Source organism: Aotus nancymaae, unplaced genomic scaffold, assembly GCF_030222135.1.
Source record: "Aotus nancymaae isolate 86718 unplaced genomic scaffold, 86718_ANA_hifiasm-v0.15.2.pri h1tg000011l, whole genome shotgun sequence".
Classification (NCBI taxonomy): Eukaryota; Metazoa; Chordata; class Mammalia; order Primates; family Aotidae; genus Aotus; species Aotus nancymaae.
Genome location: NW_026988422.1, coordinates 21,986,725 through 22,011,670, shown reverse-complemented (window position 1 = coordinate 22,011,670; position 24,946 = coordinate 21,986,725). Strand labels below are relative to the sequence as shown.

The 24,946-nt window shown below is 36.9% G+C and overlaps 1 protein-coding gene and 1 long non-coding RNA gene across 10 annotated transcripts in view; one reads left to right on the top strand and one right to left on the bottom strand.

Annotated features, from left to right (window-relative positions):
• Nucleotides 1–1,214: 1,214 nt before the first annotated feature.
• Nucleotides 1,215–8,144, top strand: LOC105710776 (uncharacterized). Its single transcript, XR_001105876.3, has 4 exons — nt 1,215–2,581; nt 3,073–3,618; nt 4,977–5,125; nt 7,966–8,144. It is a non-coding gene; the product is annotated as an uncharacterized LOC105710776 (long non-coding RNA).
• A 971-nt stretch (nt 8,145–9,115) lies between these two features.
• STXBP5L (syntaxin binding protein 5L) overlaps nt 9,116–24,946 on the bottom strand; it is a 440,807-nt gene continuing 424,976 nt past the window's right edge. For all 9 annotated transcript variants that reach the window (XM_064374676.1, XM_064374677.1, XM_064374680.1 and 6 more), the window contains 4 exons: nt 21,179–21,344; nt 18,456–18,567; nt 15,479–15,699; nt 9,116–14,833 (listed from right to left, as the gene is read on the bottom strand). In XM_064374676.1, coding sequence (XP_064230746.1) covers nt 14,792–14,833; nt 15,479–15,699; nt 18,456–18,567; nt 21,179–21,344 — 541 coding nt within the window. In that variant the 3' untranslated portion in view covers nt 9,116–14,791. The remainder of the gene's footprint in view (nt 14,834–15,478; nt 15,700–18,455; nt 18,568–21,178; nt 21,345–24,946) is intronic.

Sequence of the window (24,946 nt, the reverse complement as noted above, 5' to 3'; positions counted from 1 at the left end):
TCTCTCTTTAATTTTGTTTTTCTTTATTGGCCTTTTTGCTTCAGTATATTTTCTTTTTTTTTTTCTTTGAGATGGAATCTTGCTCTCTCACCCAGGCTGGAGTGCAGTGGCTTGATCTCAGCTTACTGCAACTTCTGCCTCCCAGCCTCAAGCAATACTCCTGCCTCATCCTCCCAAGTAGCTGGGATTACAGGCGTGCACCACCGTGTGCGGCTAATTTTTGTATTTTTAGTAGAGACAGGGCTTCAACATGTTGACCAGCCTTGTCTCGAACTCCTGACCTCAAGTGATTCACCTGCTTTGGCCTACCAAAGTGCTGGGATTACAGACGTGAACCACCGCCGAGAAACTGATTTTTTTTTTTTTTTTGAGATGGAGTTTTGCTCTTGTTGCCCAGGCTGGAGTGCAATGGCATGAACTCGGCTCACTGCAACCTTGGCCTCCCAGGTTCAAGTGATTCCCCTGTCTTAGCCTCCCAAGTAGCTGGGACTACAGGTGTGCACCACCATGCCCAGCTAATTTTTTTGTATTTTAGTAGAGATGGAGTTTTACCATGTTGGCCAGGATGGTCTCGATTTCCTGACCTCGTAATCCACCCGCCTCGGCCTCCCAAAGTGCTAGGATTACAGGTATGAGCCACTTTGCCCAGCTGAAATTGAGTTTTGAAAGAGATTTAGAGAGAAGGAGGGGGAAAGAGGAGAAACAGAGGAGAAGGGGAGGGAAAGAGGAAGGAGGAGATGGATAGGAGTGCAACAGACTAGCAAGAATAAGAGAATTTGGTAGGCATAGATAACTTAGAGACATTTAAAAGGTTGTCCAGGCCGGGCGCGGTGGCTCAAGCCTGTAATCCCAGCACTTTGGGAGGCCGAGGCGGGTGGATCACGAGTTCGAGAGATCGAGACCATCCTGGTCAACAATGTGAAACCCCGTCTCTATTAATACAAAAAAATTAGCTGGGCACGGTGGCACGTGCCTGTAATCCCAGCTACTCCGGAGGCTGAGGCAGGAGAATTGCCTGAACCCAGGAGGCGGAGGTTGCGGTGAGCCAAGATCGCGCCATTGCACTCCAGCCTGGGTAACAAGAGCGAGACTCTGTCTCAAAAAAAAAAAAAAAAAAAAAAAAAGGTTGTCCATTGGGCTGGACACAGTGGTTCACACCTGTGGTCCCAGCAACAATAACGACTTTAAGAGTCAGTGGAAGGTGATATGGCTCTGTCACTGCGGAAGACCTCATGGTGTCATGGCAGCTTAAATTAGTGCTGGGTCAGTGGGATGAAAGGAAGGTGAGCATGAGGAAGCAGAACACATGGGGAACAAGAGCATCATGGCATTCAGGGTCAGAAGCCAGGTAGCCAAGGGAAATCAAGAGGGCAAAGGTGTGGTCATCAGAAAGCAGAAAAGCTAGAGCATCCAGACAGTCAATAGTATGAGCTAAGTGTGACTTCATGGGGCAGATCAGACTTCAGCCAAACTGGTGAACAGAGGTATAGCCTTTGCAGTCCTGGTGTGGAAGCAGCTTGCTCCAGCCTCGGGTGCTGGTGTTTGCCTACTGCGTGAGAGCCGCCTCTGAGCAAACTGGCACTGCATATAGTGACAGTTGAAGAACTTTCTCTCCCTCGGAGGGAAGCACCAGATATACTGAGGGAGATGGTACTCATGCCGGGCCTGAAAGAAAATAGGGAATTTGGACAGCAGAAAGGAAGATAACTGCTGTGAGGTTTAAGCAAACAGGTAAAAGCAGTTCCAGTAAAGGTGTTTATGTTGAGCTTTATCTTTGAGTTAAGAAGGGCATAATCTGTACCACTAGGTCCAGCTAATGAGGAAATAGTGACTAAGTCTAATATATATTTTGGAGTTATGGCTACTGGAAGGTATGGATTATCTCCATAGAAAAACTTACATAGACTCTTACATATAACCGCAAGGGGTTTACATACTCTCTGAAGTCCACATTGGGAGCCCAGGTTTAGAATTACTTGTTTAGAGTGTACGGTCCAACTGGGGAAGGACCAGTTCTATCAAGGTGACACTTCTGGCCATACAAAAACATGAGGGAGAGTCCCCCTTAAGAAGCACTGCCTAACAATACTAGTTTGCTTTCCTGGGGCAGGAATCAGGCTCCATACCTCCCTGGTGCTATTACACTCAGATGGTGGTAGGGGGACTCCATGAAATGAGAAAATGTTATTCATGAGAAATAAGTTGGACTAGAGTTTGGAGCAGAGTTCTTTACACCCCATTTACTGACTTCGTTGTGAGACTTCCTCTTTCTGGCAGGAAGTTGATGAGTTTATGCCAGATAGGTAGGGTAGGTAGCAACCAGGAAGTAGTTATGTTCCTGATAGTTCTTAGTCTTGTGTGTTTTGATCTCTCGATTAAAATTCCCTAGAGTTACTCAGAATCTCTAAAAATATGCTATGACACAGCAACATGCTGATCAGTTTTGCTACTTTTTCGTGAAGTAGGATTGTTACCAAAGAGAAAACTGCAAGGGATGTTCTGCCCAATCAGAGGAGGCTTCTTCATCCTTCAACTCCATGATGAACTCTTATATGAAGTGGCAGAAGAAGATGTTGTTCAGGTATTTTTGCAATGCTTGTGTCCATTCCCTAGGAAGCCAAGACACTGTATTGTCAGGCTGACAGCTTTTTTCCCTATGTATGAGGATTTTGGAACTCTACCCTAGCCCCAGTATGGCTGTGTAAATATTGAGTCCTTATGGGTAGAAAAAGAGCTACGAGTGTTCTATTTTGAACTAATTCTTAATAAGTTAAGAAATTGCCAATGCAAAGATGTTTTTGTCTTAGAGAAATTGAACAAAAATTTGCAGTCTTTCCCTGAGGGTTTTCAAGCTCCAAGCATTCTCGCAAAAAGTGTCAGAAACTCCTGCTCGTCAGTGAAGAAGAGTTTGAGATGTCTGGTTTTTTAATTTTCTGATCTAGCATTTTAAGCACCACTGGGTGAAGAGCTGCAGTCTGGTTTATAACGTTCTCAGTGGGTGGCTTGGGAAACATTCTTTGACTGGACAGAGAGTTTGTTAACCTCATTTTTTTTTTTTTTTTTTTTTTTTAGGTAGCTCAGATTGTCAAGAATGAAATGGAAAGTGCTGTAAAACTGTCTGTAAAATTGAAAGTGAAAGTGAAAATAGGTGCCAGCTGGGGAGAGCTGAAGGACTTTGATATGTAACTGTGCTGTTGATGAAGTCCTCCCAGGGAAGCCTGTGCAGATATAGTCACCTGGAAAGAACAGAGATGACCCTTTCACCTACCTCAGGAAAACAAACTTTCAAGTCTTAATAGACTTAGCCTAGTAATTTTATAGTGAGAGTTTCAAACTATGTATCAGGGTCTATTCTTTGTAGCATCAAAAACTTTTGGGGGTTAGGTGAAGTGAAATACCAAGTATAATAGTTACACTCACTTTCAAAGAGCATCTATGAATTTGCCTTTTGTAATTTACTGTGGCTTTAAACATATTCAGAACAGATGCTTGAAATATGCACTTGGCACTTTGACTCCACATCTGTCTGGGTAAACCATGAAGAAAATGAAGCTGCTGCCTCTGCTGACCCTGACAGGAGCCATAGGTGGATAAAGATTTGGTTTCACCCTGGTGGTGGTAGGCATTGTGTGTGACTTTTTTCCCTCTAATATCAATTTTAGAGTACTGAAATAGTATTTTACAATAGTATTGGCTAATAAATTATGAATTCTATAAAGTGGTAAGACTTAGTATGGCTGAAGTCTAGGAATGAATATTCATGAAATGTTTCTTACTGCTTTTCCTTCCCTAATTCATACAATGAATGTATTTGGAATACTTACATATTATAAAATAAACTAAACCTCTTCAAGAGGTATCCTGTTCTGTAAGATCAGATGTTTTTATTGCAGGTAACTATAATACTGCCAGAGATGGAAAATAGCCCCTTATCAGTCCCTTAGTGCCTCTTTCTATTTGTGGCATGGTGAGAAAACCCATGCTGAAAAGATTATACTTTGTAATCTCAATCAGAGGTATGGAGCTGATCTTTTTGCTGTTGAAATAAAATGAATTCATGAGAGACTTTATATCAACAGCTGTTTTGTTAAAAATGGTAGCTGGGCTAAGAGTGTCAGAAACTCGTGTTCCTTATTTACTCACTCCATAGCTTGTTCAGCAACATCTGAGTACAGAGGAAGCACTGATTATGTTCTTAAATCGCTTACCAGAACAGCTTTTTTATGTTTATTAATCAGAATAAAGAAAAAAGGATATCTGCTTTATAAAGTGCAATGCATTATCAGTAGTTGGGTATTAATGCATAAGAGACTTAGACATAGTTTTTTGGGGCATTGAGGAGGGCAGAGATGGGAGCAGTAAGAGGAAAGATATCATTATTTCTTGAGTTTTTTTCCATATTTACCTACAATGTTTCTTAAAAGCTGAAGTGCTGTCAGTTCTGGTAGGCTTGAAAGATCTGGCACAAGAGAAAGCTCAATCTGTTTACCTGTGAGTGTTCTTCAAACATGAGGGCAAACAACAGTCACTTCTGCCTCATTCTCTGCAGTCGTGGGCCAGCGTGTGTAGTCACGTGGAATTTCTCATTCTGTTTGACCTGTCAACTGGACCTGAAACAGGCCGTCCCCACTTTGCATGATTCAGATAGGCACAAATCCCAGTTACTTTGGTCTACTTAATAACACGAGCTCCCCCGCAACACAATTCAAATTTCAGTTACCAGTGGATATTAACTATGAGTAATTGCATGAGATTCAAACTTCACGAATAGTTCTTCAAATCACAACCACTGTGTAAATAAGAAATGCATATTGTGTTAGGCAGAATAACGCCCCCCACCCCAAAGTTCACATCTTAATTCCTAAAACCTATGATATATTACATGGCAAAAGGGACCTTGTTGATATGATTAAGTTAGAGATCTTGAGCTGGTGGATTATCCTGGATTATCTGAATGGTTCCATTGTAATCACCAGGGTCTTTATAAGAGGGAAGCAGATGGTCAGTCAGAGAAGATGTGACAAAGAAATAGAGAACTATTTGAAGATGCTACACTGCTGGCTTTAAAGTTGGAAGAAGGGGCCATGAGCCAAGGAATGCAGGAACCCTCTAAAAATTGGAAAAGGTAAGGAAATGGATTCTCTCCTAAAACCTTCGGAAGGTATGTATCCCTGAAAATACCTTGACTCTAGCCCAGTTAAGGCCATTTTGGACTTCTGCTCTTTAGAACTGCAAGACAATAATTTGCATTGTTTTGAGCTAGTAAATTTGTGGAATTGGTTATAGCAGTAACAGGAAATTCATACATGCATCATGATGGGACCAGTTACATCACTTCTTTCAAAGCCTGTCTGTGATTGGTCACTTCACATCTGTTACCCACTTTACTTTCAGATGGCAAAGTATAGTTGTGTTGATTGCTTGTCTCCCAATGGTAAATCCACATTCTATAAAAATGGATAATCAAAAGTGGAAATTGGCTAATAAAGATGAAAGTGTAGCAGAGGACTAAAAAATGATAACACTGAAAGTAAAAGTCAAATTGAACATAAATGGAATTACAGAAGAACTAGCTGCCTGGCATGCTGACACTGCTGCTGTTTGAGATACTGTAGATTGTGACCTGAGAAACAGTGAAGGCTCAGTTAACGCAAATGAGGAAAATGGTTGTGACAAAAGGATAAAGATGTCCCAGAGGAAGCGATGCCAACAAAAAGCTTCATTATTTTTTAATCTGTAACTTACTGTAATTCCATCAAAGTCTCATCAGGATTTTATATATTTTTTAGACAGATAATATCTTAAGACTCACCTGGTAGAAGAATAGTTTTTTAATTATTTTTTAATACACTGGTAGAAGAAAAGTCAACATCTATTTAAATTGTTTGAACGAGCATGCCCTTTAATTCAGACATTCCACTTAACATCTTACCTAGAGAAACACTTGCACATATGCAAAATACATGTGCAAATGTTCACTGCAGTCTTGTTTGTAAAATCAAGAGACTGGAAAATATCTAAATACTAGTAAAAGAGTGATAACAAGTTATAGTTATTGACACCATGGAATAATATAAGTGAGTGAAAAAGAATGAATTACAAGTACCAACATAGAACAATCTGAGACATAGTGGAGACATGAATAAGCACATTGCAGCATAGAAAAATATTTAGAAGGAAACACAACAAACTAATAGCTCGTTAATTTAGATGAGTGGGAGGTAGCCAAGGGAAATACTTAATATTGCCCAAATTTATCATATGACTATTACACTATGCATTTATGTATCATTTGTGCAATTAAAACACTTTTTTTTTTTTGAAACAGAGTCTCATTCAGTCACCAGGTACCAGACTGGAGTGCAAATTTTAAAAAATATTTAAATAATGGTTGGATTTCCAAACCAGCTCACAAGACCATTCTTTAAGCCATAAATTGGTTGTCTATTTGCTATGAAAGGTAGAAGACAATGCCATCGAAGTACAAGTAATGCGACAAGATTGGAAATATTTTATTTTTATAATTTTATTTTGAAATAATTTGAAACCCAGGTAAAAGTTTGAAGAATAGTACAGAGAATGCCAATCAAGTTAGAAATCATCACTCAAGTTTTGTTAATTGCTCCACTTATGTCATTTATAGCAAAAGGGTCCAATCCAAGATTAAGAGTTGCACCTAGTTGTCATGACTGTCTAGTCTACTTAAATCCGGAACATACATCTTTCCTTGACTTTTACGACACTGAAAATTTGTAATAGAGGGTAGATATTTTATAGAACGTCACTCAATTTGGTTTTGCTTATTGCCTCATGATTAGACCTTGATTGTGCGTTTTTGGCAGGAATATTGCAGAGGTGATGCTGGGTTCTCACTGCATCCTGTCAGGTGGCACATGATGTTGATTTGTTCCCTTGCTGGTGGTGGGAACTTTGATCACTTGATTAAGATGGTGTCTGCCATGTTTCTCTAGTTATATTTTTCTTTATGATTAGCAAATTTTTTTGTGTGGAGATACTTTGAGACTATGAAAATACCCTCTTCCTCTATTCCACTTTACCTCACTAGTGTCAGCATCCACTGGTATCTGTTGCCCAAGTCATTACGATAATGGTTGCCAAATGGTAATTTTTAAATTCCATCTACATTATTCATTGACATTCTATTGTAAGGAAGAGTTTTCACTTTCCCCTCTTATTTATATCAATGTAGACTAGTGGGTACTTATTAAGTTACTGTTATGACTTTCAATGCTTTTTCCTTTTTCTTTTCTTCTTCTTCTTCTTATTGTTATATTTTATTTTTTCGTAGAGACAGGGTCTTACAGTGTTGCCCAGGCTGGTCTTGAACTCCTGGCCTCAAGCAATCCTCCCACCTTGGCCTCCCAAAATGCTAGGGTTACAGGAATGAGCCACCACACCTGCCCTTGATGCTCAAATTATACCTGATTTGTCCTGCGTAGGCTTTAAGCCAGCTGCTGTGTCCTTTTAACATGTCCCTGTTATTGTTTGAATACTTTATTTTCTGACACAAACATGTTCTAGCCTTGAAACTAGACGTTTCTTCAGTGAGCTCAGGTTCCTTTTAGTAGAGAACAGTAATTAGAAATAAATATCCAGGCACTAGCTGTGCTCATTGCTCCAGGGGGTAAGGGGCTAGCTCTCTGTCCTCTAGATGTGTGGATTTAAGAAATATATATATATATTACACAGGCACATGTGCACACACACACCTTTATATCACGTATGTAAATTATGTAGTGATACCCATATTTATTTGTATACATTATATATACACACTTTGTATTTATGTAAAAATTTACACTGATAGTTCCAATTCTAATCTAATACTACAGGGTTTATTCTAACTTTCTCTTTTAATTTTTCCTTTCTTTGTTCTCCATCAGTGAGAAACCTGGCTCCCATAGTCTCAATATGCTTATTAATTGCTCAATGTCCTGTATGTAGCCAACCTCCTGACCCCACTGGGCTGCCTTCTGCCCTGCTCCAATGCCAACATCACATGTCATCACTGACCATTGAAGAGTTGACCCTGCCACTTCACTCCAAGGCTGTCTCTTCCCTCTACTCCAGTGCAGTCTTTGTATGGAGCTGCCATCACCAGGCTTTGTGAGAGTGGCTGACTTTTGGAGTGAATGAATGAAAGGAAAGACAGAAGGAAGGGAAGAGAGGAAAGGGAAGTAGGGAACAGAGGGAGAGAGGGGGTGAGGAAGAAACAGGAAGGAAGAGAAGGAGGAAGAAAGGAAGTCAAATCAGTATTTCAAATATTGAATGTAGGTATCTGAAGCTTAAGTTATTGTAATTCAAAAATAATAAGGTAAATGTATATTTGCATTTTTAATCAAGTTTTTTAGCCTTGAGCTCGTTTGCTGTTTTTTCAATTTTTATATGGAACCAAAATTAGAAGAAAAATTATGGTGGGGGGGAAATTTTCCTGAGATTAAATTAGACAGGATTTAGAAGAATAAAGTCAGTTGTTTACAGCCAGAGTATAGATTAATATGAGGAAAGTGCCTGAAGAGGAATTAACTATGCTGATGAAAGCCAGAGGTGCAGGAGACAACACTCTCCAGAGAGCTGTTGGAGGTTTTGAGTTAATGAATGTTTATCATAACTACTAGGAGATGGAATAAGCCCATAGTAGCTTAATTTTTCTTTCTGGCTGAAGACAAAGCTGGAGCTGAAAAGAAGTGAGGAAGTAAGGTCTGAATATTGAGTTTGTAGGTACATCTTATCCACCTTGATTTCTTATGTTGCATTATTACCAAATTATTTTTACTTGTACTTCACTGAAAGTGGACTTCAACATCATCAAAAGGTGTCTTTAAAGTCTTTCAATAAAAAGTAACACATTTCCTCAATTTGATGGAGATTTTGAATGGCTACTGGGTTAATAAATTCTAGTGAAATGTATGAGTTTTTGGAAGTTGTATTTGATAGATTTGCTATACATTGCTCTCCTGTCCCCTCCCTGCCTTTTAAAAACAATTACACTTTGCAAAACCATAGTTCATAGTGCTATAAATGGGTCTTACCTCTGTCCATATGTGATCTTGGCAAAAATTATTACTGTATGACATCATGACATAAGAGAGCATCTATGTACAAACATATACAATTTTATTGATATCTCTACAGACTACAAGAATTTTGTTAAGTATAGTCACATTGCTGAGTGCAACAGAAAAATAGTAATTTGTCATTTTCTGAAAAGATGCAAAAATTCTGAAGATGAAAGAAAGATACATCAATGATGTCATCTGTTTCTTATTTCCTAGAATAAAACATCACATAATTAAGTACTAAAAATTATAGGTTATTAGAGATTCTGATCCTGCGTACAATTGTCCAAAACCACCACCTAGTTTACTTTCTGGCTTTGCAGTCGAGAAGGGTGGGCCAATAGCAGAGGGAAAGCAATATGAGAGGAGATAACTCTAAATTCTCATTATATGTTACTGCCTTTGATAGGCTGGACTCTCCTTTTTTGAAAGTGTAAGCACTCTTTCAGGGCACTGGATGTCATATAGGAAGTTACAGTTATTCTTTTCCCTTAAACACATGTTCAAAGACTAAGAAAATAAATCCAAGTGGTCCTGGGAGCTTTTGATTGAGATAATAAAAAAGGAAGATTTGTTCTTCCTTTTTGCTAAGACCAAGTCCAATGAAATATACCTACAGCAGAACAGATACCTGTTACCCATGTCTCCTCCAGAAGAAGAATGAAAAATAAATTTGAACCTGATTTAGCAAATGATTATTCTGAGAATTTCCACTGTCTAAATATGGAGAATTAGTTTTCCACTTAGCTTTATAATGCCGTTGAATTTACTGTGCTACTTCTGGTATCTTGTGATGTCACATGTATAAGACAATTAAAAAAAAACTAGACCTTTCAGCTGGAATAACTAATGGACAAGTCACATAGGAGAATATCACAAAGATGGTTATTAAGATTTAATAGAGAGCTGCCTGGTCAGAAATTCTCACATACTTTTGTTCTGTGAGACATACAGAATAAATACCATTACTATATCTTACAACTAGCCTTCCCTGACCACTCAGAACTGAGGCTGCAATAACAGCCAAGGCAGACAAACAAGTTTTCCTTAGGTGGTCATAAAATAGTGAAAACCAACTTTGGCTGGACATTCGAACCACCTTGGAGGCTTTCACAGACATTGGTGCCTGGTTCCCACTTCAAAGGATTTTAATATGATTGGGAATTTTACAGTTTCCTGAGGTGATTCGTATGTACAGCCAAGGTTGAGAATCACTCCTCTAGATAAATATGTAAATAAAAGCATCCATCTGTGCATCTGATTCCTCAAAGCCTCTTTCACTTCACTGTGGCTCCCATGTCCTTTCTAACCACAATCCTCTTGCACCAAATTGGTACTTCCTCCTCCTTTCCCAAGACAGACCTTACCTATTCTATATTTCATGCTTTTAGGGCTATGTTGTCTACAAATACACACACTAAACTTGTTGACAACCATGTTCCCTGGAATGTGTATACTAGAGATTCTGCTCAAACCAAGTATACCACAAGTATTTCTGGCATCCAGGACAATGTGTATGTGAAATAGTACCCTGACAAAAATGGAGCTGCGTGACAGAGGACAGAGGTGAAGAAGCTGTGGAAGCTACCACGTTTCTCCTGACACAAAGACCGAGACCTGTCATGAATGTTTTGACTTCTTTTGGCATTGCCCTCTGTGAGCCAACATGTTCAGGTTACAGTTCTTTTTTCTCATAGTGGCAGGTTGTAATCACACAGATACACTCCCAGGTTGTCCCAGTGATCCTACGCCAAGGAGATAATTTTTAGCTTACTTTTCTAGATTGGCTTCATTTTTCCCTTCTGCTTGAACATAAGAATCTCTTTTAATCTTCTTCAACCAATCTTAGGCCTAATCTGATTCTTTTTTCTCTTAAAGTCATGGTGTTCCCTTAATGTAGATAAAGTATAGATGGTACCTTTAAAACTGGTACATGGGTCACATAAAAAGGACTCCAACAGTAAACTTCTTCCTTTAAGATCCCTAAAAACTTTGAGGGAAAGGAGTTGGATTTTGATTTATTAATTTGAGAATCATTTTCAAAAGATTTGAAAAAATTGTCTTTGTGACTGAATAATTGGAAAACATCTCATTCAGTTCTGTCACTCTCCTTGCAAAGTTGCAATCAAACATGATCTTGACAGTGATTGGGGCTCTAAGATCTGGGGCTTAGTAAAGTGTAAGAAGCAAAGTCAGTAGTACTGCTTAGGTAGGTGATTAAAACAAATGACAAATCAATCATCCCTCCCTCCAAACTCCCAGATTAATGGATGATTTCAAGGTAGGGATTATTACCCATGTTACTATCAGGGAAACAAATACTTCTTCTCATTGATGAATAGAATGAAAAGGCCCATTTTCTGCTCTAACACTAAAAAGGGCTTATCTCTTGAAGGAATCAGGGAGACAAGGTCAACTTGTTGGGACCGTGGTTTGCAAGCCTTATCTTCTGATGTTGCTTTAGCAGATAGTGTAATTTTGATGATAACTAAGGCTCAGGGTCACTTTCTGTATCATTGTCCAATTTACTAGGAGTATTTTTCTTATGTTCCAAAATAAAAGGAAGATAGTAAAGATGAGACGATGCAAAGGATTACATGGATCAACAGTACTCATTTTCCAAAGAAGAGGATAAGATGATGATGGTAGTGGTGGTGGTGATGGTGATAGTGATGGTGATGGTGATTGTGATGGTGTGTGTGTGTGTGTGTATGCGTGTGTATGCATGCTAAGGTCAATGCAACAGAACAGAAATGTTCAAAGAGAAAAATCACATCCACATTAGATTCTTGTTATTGCTATCTCTTTGAATTATAAAAATAATTTTGATACAGTAAAACCTCATTAATTTGGATTCCAATAACCAGGAGTTTGTCAGATGAAGTTACCCTTAATGTTAAGGAAGGGCTTATAAAAACAACTTTGAAAGACATGTTTAAACGACTTCAAAGAACCTTTTCTTTTCAAGCATTTTAGAAGCACCTGTGTACTTCCAATTGGCATGCTAATTATAAACTTTTGATGTATTCACTGAAGCCAAAGTTTTAGGCACTTCTACTGTGAAATGCTGTAATGTCCTTTTTGATATTTTCTCTGTGTGCCTTAAAATATTCTGTAGTTGTTATTTTTCACTGATTCATATAAGCTTTCTTCAAAATTCTATTTTATTGCATAAGAACCACACGTGTAATTTTGGGTATAATAATTTATCTTGCTAAGACATTGTATACTTATTGTACAGTTTTATACAACAACATTTATTACATATTCACACAATCTACCTCTTTATATGATGTAGAATAGTGGCTGTAAACTGGGATAAATTTTGGCAATGGCTGGAGACATTTTGATTGTCATTACTAGGAGGTTCCTACTGGCATCTAGTAGACAGAGGCCAGGGATGTCACTAACATCCTGCAATACACAGGACAGTTTCCCACAACAAAGGCTTTCTGCTAATAGTGCCGCTATTGAGAAATCTCAATGTAGAACAAGTTAAAACAAGTTAAATCTTATTGAGGGCTTCAGAGATACTCATCAAATGTAATGCTACTTTGGACTGAATTTCATTATTTCTAAAATAAACGAATATTTTACTCCTTTAGTTTTTTTTTTAATACAGAAATGATAAAGTATTTGTTCTGAAAATCAGAAAACTAAGTCCTTGAAACTGATGGTACAAATAATATATACAATTTGGCCACCAGCATTTTCTAGACCCCAATCTTAAGTTTCTTTAATATTTTTACCATATAATTTTATAATTTTATAAATGATACAATCATGTAATGTCTGTGTTTCCAAGCCAGATTCTGTGACTGTAAGGCTGAACAATAAAGCTTAATCTGCCTAATATCTCAGGAGATTGGGAGATTCACAGAGAGGCTTTTTTAACAAGTGGATTCATGGACTCTGAGAAATGCTATCCTAGTGTACATTATGTAACTCTTTCACTCATCTTTTTTCTTCCCAAAATTGCTGAGAACATTGTACTACTAGAAACATTTGCTAGAAAGTATTATTTCTAGCAAAAAGTTAGACTAAAAAGGAAATAAAAATACCATTTTTGGCTATTAAAATAACCTGAAATCCAGGAAAACGGTGAAGTCTTCAGAAACATAAATGTAAATCCAATAAGACCTTGATTAACAAAAATTCAATAAGCCAAAACCATAAGTAAACATTGTTTGAAGGAACAACATATTACAGGATGAGTCCTGGAATATGTATATATACATTCCTATAACTTTTAACTTCCAGAATCATGTTCAATGGTAGTAGATGCCTTTATTTTGTTTTGACTCTAGTGCTTTTCTGGTGAGTTAAGATAGATACCTTATATCATGTTAAGGATATTCTTTATTCCAGCTTTAAAAGAGTTTTTAACAAGGGACAGGTGTTTAGCATCTATTGACATAATCTGGTGGCTTATATTATTTGACCTAGTGACAAAATAATTGCCTTTATATCATTAATCTCTTTATGTATTTCTGTTATCTTTAATGATGAGTGAGGCCAATATAGCGAACACATCACCATATTTTATAAAAATATCCAGGGGTAAGTATTGAACTGAAAGGTATTTTCTAATGAAAGCCCTTATAAATCAGAAATGTCATAAATCAGAATCCCTTTCTCAAAACATTAACTGAGGTTTTACTGAATCACACTAAAGAGAATGACCAGTTTGGTTTGTGAATGTCAGGCTGCAAGAGCACTTTCGGGTTATAGACCTTACCAGGTTTGAACAGTAATATACTGTGTAACTGGCAGACAAGGATACAAATTAGCTTTAAAAATATATCACTTTAGAAACTGAAATTGGAATACATGAAATTTCACTTTTTGTGAAGTCAGTTCTCATAGCTAACTCTATTATTCCTATAGTTTCCCCAAACCTACTACCAACTTACCTATAGAATACAAGCCAGGCTAAAGAAAATGCTTTGAGGTGACCCAACCTTTATGGTTTGTGCTAAAAACAGCAACCCATTCTGAAGGTGATAGAAATGAAAATAATTGTGTTGGAAATAACTTACTATACTGGCTGGCAATATTTGATTATGACTGAGAACTCTGAATGATGTAAAACATGGAGAGAGAACATGAATCAGACTCTTGCCATAAGAATTCAATAATGTTCTAGTACAATGAAAGTTCTGGGCTCTTGTTTTGTTTTGTTTTCCTTTTCAGTTGGGTATGGCAAATATATTTGAAATACACTGATATCTTCAAATGCAGATTTTAAAAATTGTTGAATGTGGCCCAATTAATAGAAATAGTTTACTGTGAATCTTTTTTTCTTCTGTCACAACATGCTTTTTTTTCTTTTCCTCTTAAGATGTTAATTTATCATGCAAAGATTTTTTTCATTAAGTGCATTAATGCTTTTGTTTGTACAGGAATTTTCAAATCAAGAGGACTCCCCTTAGTTCCTAAATATAAATCCTTATCGAATGACATGCCAAGATGATAGCTCCATTCCACACGGGAAAAGGCAAAATCAGCCATATCTTGGGATTTTAACCAGGGCTCCAGCCTTTGGGTTGTATAGTGTCTCTGATACATCTCCTTTAAGATAATTTCAGATTGACTGTAAATGGAACATTTTGTAGAAGAAACTGGTTTCTAGCAGTTGAATAGTGATGCTGGGAATAAATTTGATTTCCCTGAATATGGTTTCTCAAAGCAGTCACAGCTTCTTTAGAAGTTTAGAATTGGTACCATTTCTTATCCTTGTATTTCAGCATTAACTGCAAAGAAAAAATAGCCACTGTAAGATGCTAAAATACTTTAAAAGTGCTATTAAAAGCAAGCCCATTTTGAGCTAATCATGCAAATCTAACTAATCTCAAAACTTACAATCAAACTGAATGGCTTCTTTTATTTTGTGAAATAAAGTGCATATGAGAAAGATTTTAAAAATAAAAAAACAAGCTGTAAAGACTCAGCTGATGGAAAATGATTTTTAATGATGAGACAAAATGCAAGATGTGGATCCCATCCTCCACTGCCCCCCACACCTTCTTGGTGGGTGTGTTGTGGGGTCATAACCTACTGAAACACCTTTTAGGCAGCTGATGCACAATATAGATCCAATGTATCAGAACCAATGGATAATTTTCTTTAATCATCCCCTAAGATAAAGAAGTATCAATACATTAAAGTTTTTTCTTTTTTTTTTTTTAAAACATTTCTATCTCCCAAGCATTGGGGGAGTTATAATATTCAAAGAGATCCAGGTTATCAGGATTCTCAAACAGGATTACTTATGTGGATAATCCCTGTAGTCCCAGCTACTTGGGAGGCTGAAGCACAAGAATCTCTTTCTTGTGCAGAGCCTAAATGCTTAAAGTTACTCCTGTATGAAGATGTCTATATTTACTTAGGCAGTTTACCTCATGTGCATGTTTGGAAAATGCTTCTGCACTGGTCATCATGCCTGCAGTTTTCTCTTCCAGCTCTCCTAGCCTCTGTCCTCTTTCGTCAAGTGCAATCCGTGCACGGGTCAGCTCTCCCATCACCCCTCCAGCAGCGCCTTTCATCCCTTCTATACTACCTGGTCCAGGAATGTGTTGCGCAAGGCTGCGGGATGCTTTTCCTGCTGAAGCTTCCCCAACTGAGAATTTAAGCAATAGCAATTTAAAAAATTTTGTCAGTGATTCAAACAGTCAAGCTTGTCACCAAGACAAAGTACTAATATTACATTCTACTATCATAATTCTCAGTACAAAAGAGTCTTATTTGGTCCAGTCATATATGTGTGTTGGGAGATGTTAGTACTTACTCAAGAAAAATGCTGAGAAAGAGACTGTGAGGTATATTGTTGTCATAGGCCTTTTTGTATGTGTATGTGTTCCATGCAATATGACATAATTGCATTTCTTGATGCTGAATTGGAATATTCAAAATATGTGACCTCATATTTAACCCATATTAATGTCTGTTCCAAGCTTAGGCCTGATCATTTGCTTAAGTTTCTGCCTTAGTTTTCATTTCAGCCTTCTCTGTTCACTCTGTTCACCTTCATATATAAGCCTCAGTAGGTCTCAGGTTCTCTTTCTCTCTTTCTGTCTCTATGTAAATACTGAAAAATGGGGTATATGAATATATGAATGATGGTTACGTATGTTAAAAATTTGATTTATAAAATGAACATAACATTTACCCATATAAATTACATATGTTAAAAATTTGTGGCTGGGCATGGTGGCTCACACCTGTAATCTTAGCATTTTTGAAGGCTGAGGCAGGCAGATCACCTGAAGTCAGGAGTTCTAGACCAGCCTGGCAACATGGTGAAACTCCATCTCTACTAAAAATACAAAAATTAGCTGGATGTGTTTGCACATGCCTGTAATTCCAGCTACTTGGGAGGCTGAGGCATGAGAATCTCCTGAACTTAGGAGGTAGAGGTTGCAGTGAGCCGAGACCATGCCTCTGCACTCCAGCCCGGGTGGCAGAGTGAGACTTTGTCTCAAAAAAAAAACCTGTGATTTATGAAAGACTAAAAGAATTTCCCAGTCACCTACAAAGCTCAGCTTTATTCAATTTCAATGAAGTAAAAAAAAATATTTTTATAGACAAAGTCTTGCTATGTTGCCTAGGCTTGACTCAAACTCCTGGCATCAAGCAATCTTCCCACCTCAGCCTCCCAAGGAGCTGGGACTACAAGTGCATGCCACTGCACCAGCTCTCCATAAAGTAAAACATTTTTTTAATTGAAAAACAGCTATCAAAAATTAGCCAAGCATAGAAGTGAATGCCTGTAGTCCTAGCTACCCAGGTGGCTGAGGCAGGAGGATCACTTGAGCCCAGGAGTTTGAGGCTGCAGTGACCTGATTGTGCCACTTTACTCTAGAGCCTGGGGACCAAGTGAGATTCTGTCTTTTTTTATTTTTTTAAAGGAAAAAACTATTTTGGCAGAAATTTAGTGAGAATTCCCAAGGATGTAATATTTGAATGAATTCTGGATTTTTTTTTTTTAATAAGAGTGGTTGGAATCTAATTTTTTAAAAAATAAGAGCCTTATTGAGATATAATTCACATAAAATTTATCCATTTAAAGTGTATAATTCACTTGTTTTTAGTGTATTCACAAAGTTGTGCAACCATCACCACTATCTGATTGTGGAACATATACATTACTCCAAAATGAAACCCCATATTCATGGCAGTCACTCCTTCCTTCCTTGCCTCAGCCCCTGGCAATCATTAATCTACTTTCAGTCTCTTTGAATTTGCCCATTCTAGATATTTTATATAAACGGAATCATATAATATGTGGCCTTCTTGTCTGGCTTCTTTCACTTAGCAAGATGTTTTCAAGGTTTATCCATGTTGTACCATGTATCAGTACTTCATTTCTTTCCATGGCCAAATAATATTCTATTGCACAAAGGAACCTAGATGTTTTTGCATAGTTAAAAATTCCAAAGAAAGAGAATTTTGATCTATAAGACCAAATGATGGTAGGATATTCTGGAAAATATATTCATACCTTCTCTCTGAAAATTTTCCCTAGTATTTTCCCATTATTTAAAAATCTACCAGTGAAGCTGGGCACAGCAGCTCATGACTGTAATCCCAGCACTTTGAGAGGCCTAGGCGGGTGGATCATCCGAGGTCAGGAGTTTGAGACCAACCTGGCCAACATAGTGAAACCCCATCTCTACTAAAAACACAAAAGTTAGCCAGGCATGGTTGGGTGCCTGTAATCCCAGCTATTTGAGAGGCTGAGGCAGGAGAATTGCTTGAATCCAGGAGACAGAGGTTTCAGTGAGCCGAGATCAGGCCACTGCACTCTAGCCTGGCAACAGAATGTGTCTCCATCTCAAAAAATAAAAATATAAATAAATAAACAAACAGATAAATAAATAAAAATCTACCAGTGAGACTTTGATAAACAGCAATACTTTTCGATTCTGTCTCACTGGTAGATTTTTAAAGTAATTTATTCTGTAGCATTGATAAATCTTACATGCTTAGATAAGGAATCTGTTTTCCAGCAGTGATTAAAGTCAGGCAGATTCAAAAATCTTTTTTCTAGACTTTTTTGAATGCCTTCACATTGCAATGAAGGTATGATCTACTTGCAAATGAGATATTTATTAGCTTGCTCATTATTTTTATGAATTATATGTATCATTTTTGTTAAAAAATTTCCTAATATGAAGTGACTACTTTTATTCATGTTTGGTAAACAGAAATAATTTTTATGGTACAGAAGGAAACAAATATTCAAACTTTAAGACAGATGCAAAAAATACATAGTTTAGAATTTGAGATCACATATTACATTAAGTTACACACAAATATACACAGAAACATGTCTTCTATTTTGCAATGCATTTTTATAATCAGGAATTTACTCACAGAGCTCTTCTCTGTCAAATGTTTGTCCACTTCCTCCAAACAGTCCCTTGAGAAAGCCTCTGTTTTGAGCTTCTGGTGTCTCTATGGGAGTAAACAAATCTCCTAGCATGTCCTGTATCAAATTCAAAGAAAAAAGCATTAGAACAACTAAAAAATCAATTAATATGCAAAAAGGTAACACTGTGGTATATTAGAACACATCATGAAAAGACACTCTGCTTTTCACATATTTTCATGGTTATTTTTGCTGTGCTCACAGTTCTCCCTCTGGCATTTCTTTTACCATCTCCTTTTCCTCCCCTTCTATAGTAACACATGTTCTAAACTTTCCCTTTATCTGTGCTCTTTTCTTCTTCCCTCCACTATTAGAAATCATGGGAAGCCAATTTATCTACCCTAGGATTAATTTCCACCTGTGCTCAATAATTACCACTAGACTTTGGATCCTTTTTCAGTCACTATAGTCTCTTTTTTATCCTGGTACCCTTCCCTGAACCAAGCATAGAGTGCCCTATGAAATAGGAAAGCTTTGGTGGTATGTGGAAGAAGGTTGGATCTATTTTTCTAGGAAGTACAAAATTATAAAATGGTTAAAGATAATTTAAATGAGTCAAAATAGGCAGCTACTGTATAGGGTGAAGTACAATTGTTCTCAATATTTGGTGAGCTTTACAATGACTAGAGAAATGCTTGTTAGAAATGCAGATATTCAGGCTGCATTCCACATATATGAAATCAGAATCTACATAGATGAGTTCATTTGTCAAGATTATACCTTGCTCCCCAGGTCTCTCTAAAGCAGACCAAAGTTTAAGAACTGTCAGTGTGGAGAAAGGATCTTAGACCGAGTCAGGAGATCTGTGACCTAATATTGGTTTTCTATGAACTTCCAGTATGATTTTAACTTCATCATCTCCCCTACCTCTATTGAGATCTGTGCTCTTTCTCCTGAAGCCCTTCTCTTTGGAAATGGCAGCATCATCTATTTGGTTCCCCAAACCAGAAACCGAGAAATGACTAATTCATTCATTTTCCTCACTCCTATATTTAATAACCCTAAATCCAGTTGCCCTATGAAATAGGGCACTGGACACTTTATAGCTATTGAATATGCTAACTTTTCTCCATCCTGATGCTTTCTGAAAACCAACCACCATACTGTAACTTGAATATTTATTTTAATAAACAAATCTGCTAAAACTTTTTAATGACTTACCACTGTCCTTGGGATAAATGCTATAATAGAGCCCTTAAGGAGCTTACAAGGGGCTGCAAGATCTACTCGACTAATCCTCCAGCACAACATCTCCACTCTTTTCACTTCCTAATTCCTTACTTTCTTAGCAGTTTCCTTAGCCCTGAGGCTTTTGCATGCCACTACTTCTGTCTAGAGTATCTTACCTTTTTCATTCCCAACCATTTAGTCACCTGGATAACTCCTATTTACCATTCGGAAGTCAGTTGTGCCCACAATCCTTCTCAAACTAACGTCTTTTGATTATGGGACACACAAAATAAATACATATATCCAGTGGGTTAGAATTGGGCATTTGTCTCTGATTGTAGCAGAAAGCATAGACTAGAAACAGGATAGCTGTAAAAGTTTATCTAACCTTGAGTAAGGGTGGTCACAAAATTTTAAAAAAGCATCTTAGAGAGTCAAGTGGTTAAACCACCTCCCTTCTGCTCCATCAACTCAGGTGTCCTCCTTATACGTCTCCCCAGTACTGCCACAGCTATACATAGCAGTTTTCACAGAGTGGTGTGATTGCTTACTTTTGTCTCTCCACACTAGCAGGCAGGGACTTGTATCTTAATTATTAGCGTGTTCCTACAGTCTAGCCAAGTATTAGGCATATAGTAAAAACTCAATAAATAATCTGTTGAATGACAATGGTGATAATAATATTTATTATTATTTCAAAAAATATATTCCAGGCATTGAGCTTAGTTCTTTATGTGAATTCTTACTAAATTATGACAATGCTCCAAAGTAGAGTGTACGGATAGGTTAAGTAAAATGCCCAAAGTCACACAGATGGAGGAGCCAAAATACAGCTCGAATAGTTCAGAGCTTATGCTCTTAACCTCTCTGGCATAATAAATATGTTTTAATGTTCTTATTTGTAAAATGAGGGGGTTTAACCAGTTAAATGTCTAAGATGCTTTTAAAAACTTGTGACCATTCTTACCAAAGTTTAGACATTTATATCTATCCTCTATCTAGGCTATGCTTACTGCTACAATCAAAGACAAATGCTCAATTTTAACCCACAGGATATATGTTGATTTTGTGTGTCCCTTAATCACAATTAAGATTTCTTCAAAGGAGTCCTTAAACTCCCTGAGTGGAATTCAAGGACTCTTTTGAAGAAACCTTAATTATTTTGTGTGTACATACATATTTCTCACCCTGAGGGGAGAATTTATAATCTTTTATAAGATTCTCCATGGGCAAAACCAAACAATAAAATAAATAAATAAAAAGATTAGCTATTAATATGAATGATCTTTGCATTGTCTCCCTCTTTCTTAGTACTTCTGTGCAATGACTAGAACCATTCTAGAAGTTGGTAGGCTCAAAATGAAGAATATATATTCAAAACATGTTATTGGAAGGGCATATGTATTGTCTGACCTAATAATATTTTAGCTTTTAGACATCTTTCTTGTTCTCTCAACCATGTCCAATGTCTTTTTCATAAATGTACCTCCTGACCTACCTGTAGATTATCACACATTTCTTGGCTGTATGTTAACCGCTGAATTTCAGTAGGAGAGACAAGGTATAACGCCTGTCCTTCGTTGGTAAAACAAAATGTTCGTGCTATCCTCATATCTGTCAGTGGCAAATAATTAACATCCAACATTGGGCGAAGACTAGGTAGGCTGAATGGAAAAAAGTAAATCCATGTATCACATGCAGGTTGTTAGAAGCAGACCTTTACATAAACAGTGATTTTTATACCATTATTTTATGGTGATTTTTATTTTTTTATTTTTATATCTTTTGAGAGTCTCACTCTATCACCCAAGCTGGAGTGCAGTGGAGTGACCTCAGCTCACTGCAACCTCGCCTGCCAGGTTCAAGTGATTCTCACACCTCAGCCTCCTGAGTAGCTGGAACTACAGACATGCACCACCACACCTGGCTAATTTTTGTATTTTTAGTAGAGACAGGGTTTCGCCATGTTGGCCAGGCTGGTCTTGAACTCCTGACCTCAAGTGATCCACCCACCTTGGCCTCCCAAAGTGCTGGGATTATAGGCATGACCCACCATACCCGGCCTGGTTGTTTCTTCTTATCTTCAAGGCTCGGTGGTAATAAACTAGACTTTCACATAAAATCACATACATAAAAAAAATCATAGGCACAGTTCTTTTATCTTAATTCACATAGATGCTTAGCAAATGTTCTTGATGGATTAAATGCAGTGGCCCAAAAGGGGCACTTTTTGTAGCACTTCACATGTTCCTACAGTATAATTTATAGCCTTTGGTTATTTCAGAAACACCACAGCTAGAAAGTGTCTGACTGCATAATTGCTCTATTGTCTTTCTTTAAGGCAAAACTGACAGAGTTGCAGTGTGGGCCCAGTTCACTGTGCCTGGAAATGAAGTGGCTTTGCTCCCCATTTCTTTACTGTATATACAGGAAGTGATAATTAACCATAACTTAGGGCAACTGCACTGCAGGCATGACTAATAAGTAAATACAGCCAAGACTGTAAGGTAATGAGATTAAGTTATAAATAATAGATGAGAATTTGCACATCCAAATGAATGCCACACATCTGAAGTGTCTTACCCCATAGCTATAAGCTTATGCTAATGTAGCTGATAATTTTGCTAAAATATTCATCTGAATGTCCTTTTGGATACTATTGTTCAAGCCAGTTTTACAAACCACTGAAGAAAACCAGTCTCATTGCTTTTTATTCAGACCTTTAATGCCAAAAGGGAAAAGGTAAACTTATAATTAAATAAATTTTGAAACCATTATACTGATTCTAAGTGTGCACAATGATTTTAAATTGTCCCAGATCATAAAACCAGCACCTTGAAAAAAATACTGATTTCCTTTATTAAAGTGGTTTGTAACTATAGTTTGAGCCATGGAAATTTACTATGTAAAATAGGATCTGAAATCTGGAATAAGAACTGTGCTGTCCAATATGGTAGCCAATAACCAAATGTAGCTATTGAAAAGTTGATATGTGGCTGAGGTCTGAACTGAAATGCATTGTAAATGTAAATTACACATTGGATTCCAAAAGCTTCATTGATGAAAGAATTACCTAATATCTTAAAAGGATATTAAAAGATGATCTGTTATAGCACTTCTGGTAACTAAGCTTCTTAAGACATGAGTCCAAAACAATCCCAGTTAAACATATTTCCATGATAGATTCATTCATATTGAGGAAGAGGTTCCAACTGACTTTTCTGATGGGCTACATTGTCTATATTGTATAATAAAAAGTAAGCCAAGAAAAGAAAATTATAGAGGTGTAGTCACTTCAGATAGGAAAAGAGAGCAAGTCAGTTGCTAACTGCTAGAAAACAATTGCTCTTAGAGAAAAAAAGACTTTCTTCTATGCGGGACACTTTAATAAAGAAATAGCATCAGGTAACTAAAGGTAAATCTCACAAAAAGTGGCTTAAAGCTAAGTTTGAGAATTTGTACAAAGATAAACCTCTTCTATTTCTCCTCTCTACTCTCAAACTTGTTTTTCTAGGTCTGGGTACTTAAGTAATAATAAACTAGCTACCTGATATCTATCAGAAAACTAGGACTTGAGAAAACTTGGCTTATGAGAGTTACCTTCTGATAGGGTTTGGAAAGATCCTGGGAATATACTCAGTATGGGAAAATGAATGAGGCCAGGTGCATGCTAATTTGTAGGATTCATTTCTTTAAACCACATAGCAGAGCACACACCATTGTTTCCTAGCTACACTTTATGTATATGTATTATTAAAATAATATCAAAATTATTTCCTTTTCAGATATTTTTGAGGATCCTCAGAAACACATGAAGAATTTCTACTACGACATAATATCAAAGTAGCCATTATCATGTCAAGCAGCTTTTATAAAGGACAGAGGAAGACAGATACTATTTATCAATGACTCAATCTATGTGTGTGTGAGATACACACATTTACACACACACACAAATATACTTTTTTTTTTTTTTTGCAAATCTGAGCCATGTCTTGGAGTTAAATCATTTTCAAACAAGATTGAAATGACCTTATCAATCTTAAATTTCCAAAAACACTTTGAGAAAGGGGAAACTAGATAGGAAAGAATCAGAAATATATGAGAAAATGAACAGACCATAAAATGATTATTTTTATTCAAAACTTTATCCTTCACTACTTTCCCTTGGCTTACAAACCTGCTCCTATTTTCCCTATTAAGAAAAATAAAACACTCTCAAAACCTAGTTTCACTCTTAAATGACTTTCCTGTCTCATCCCTCTTTTAACCACAAAATTTTCTGAAAGAATAATAAATACGAAGGGAAAAGGCCCATAAATATTTATGATAGTAAATATTTTAGGCTCTCCAGGCCATAGAGTCTCTGTTGCAACTACTCAACTCTGCCCTGTAGTGCAAAAGCAGCCATAGTCAATATACAGAAATATGGGTGTGGCTATGTTCCCAAAAACACTTTATTTATGGGCATTGACATTTGAAATTAGTATGATTTTCACATATCATGAAATATTCTTCTTCTCTATGATTTTTTTTCAACCATTAAATATGTAAAAACCATTCTTAATGCTTGCAGGCTGTACAAAATCAGATAGGGGAATGGAGGTAGTTTGTGGGTATTAATTTGCCAAACCCTGATCTACACCACTGCCTCTATTCTGGTCTCCTTGAAAATTAGCTTTTGTTTCCACCATGCTGCTAAGACCTGTTATTAATATCCCACCAGTTGTGAGATCTACTGTTTTTTTCTTTTACCCAAATTCTTTGATCTCTCTGCTATATTTTACTACCTCTTTTAATATTCTTCTCTTTTTATTTAATGAAGTTATATAATTCTGGTCCTTTCCTATCTTTCTAATGACTTCTTAATCTCCTTTGCTGCATTGTCTTCTTTCTTTCACTACATAAATGTAGAATACCCCCAAGTTTCTATCCTTAGCTCAGTCTATTTCTCATTTCTTTTTATGCTATCTTTTTTGATTATCTCATTTGCTGACATAACTTTGACTGATACATTTACATAGATGACTTCCAAAGCTGGATCTTCCACATATATTTTTCTAAGAGTGCAAATCTTAAATTTATTGCTAAATCTCTGTTGGATGGCTTATAACACCACAAATTTCAAATAGTTATTCTGAATTTATTCTTAAATTTCTCATTATCAGCTTTTTAAAATCCTTCTGACTTTCCTACATGCTAATAACATAACTGTTATCTAAGTTCAAAAACATTTCTAACCTTTAAACTCTCTTCTAACCTCAGG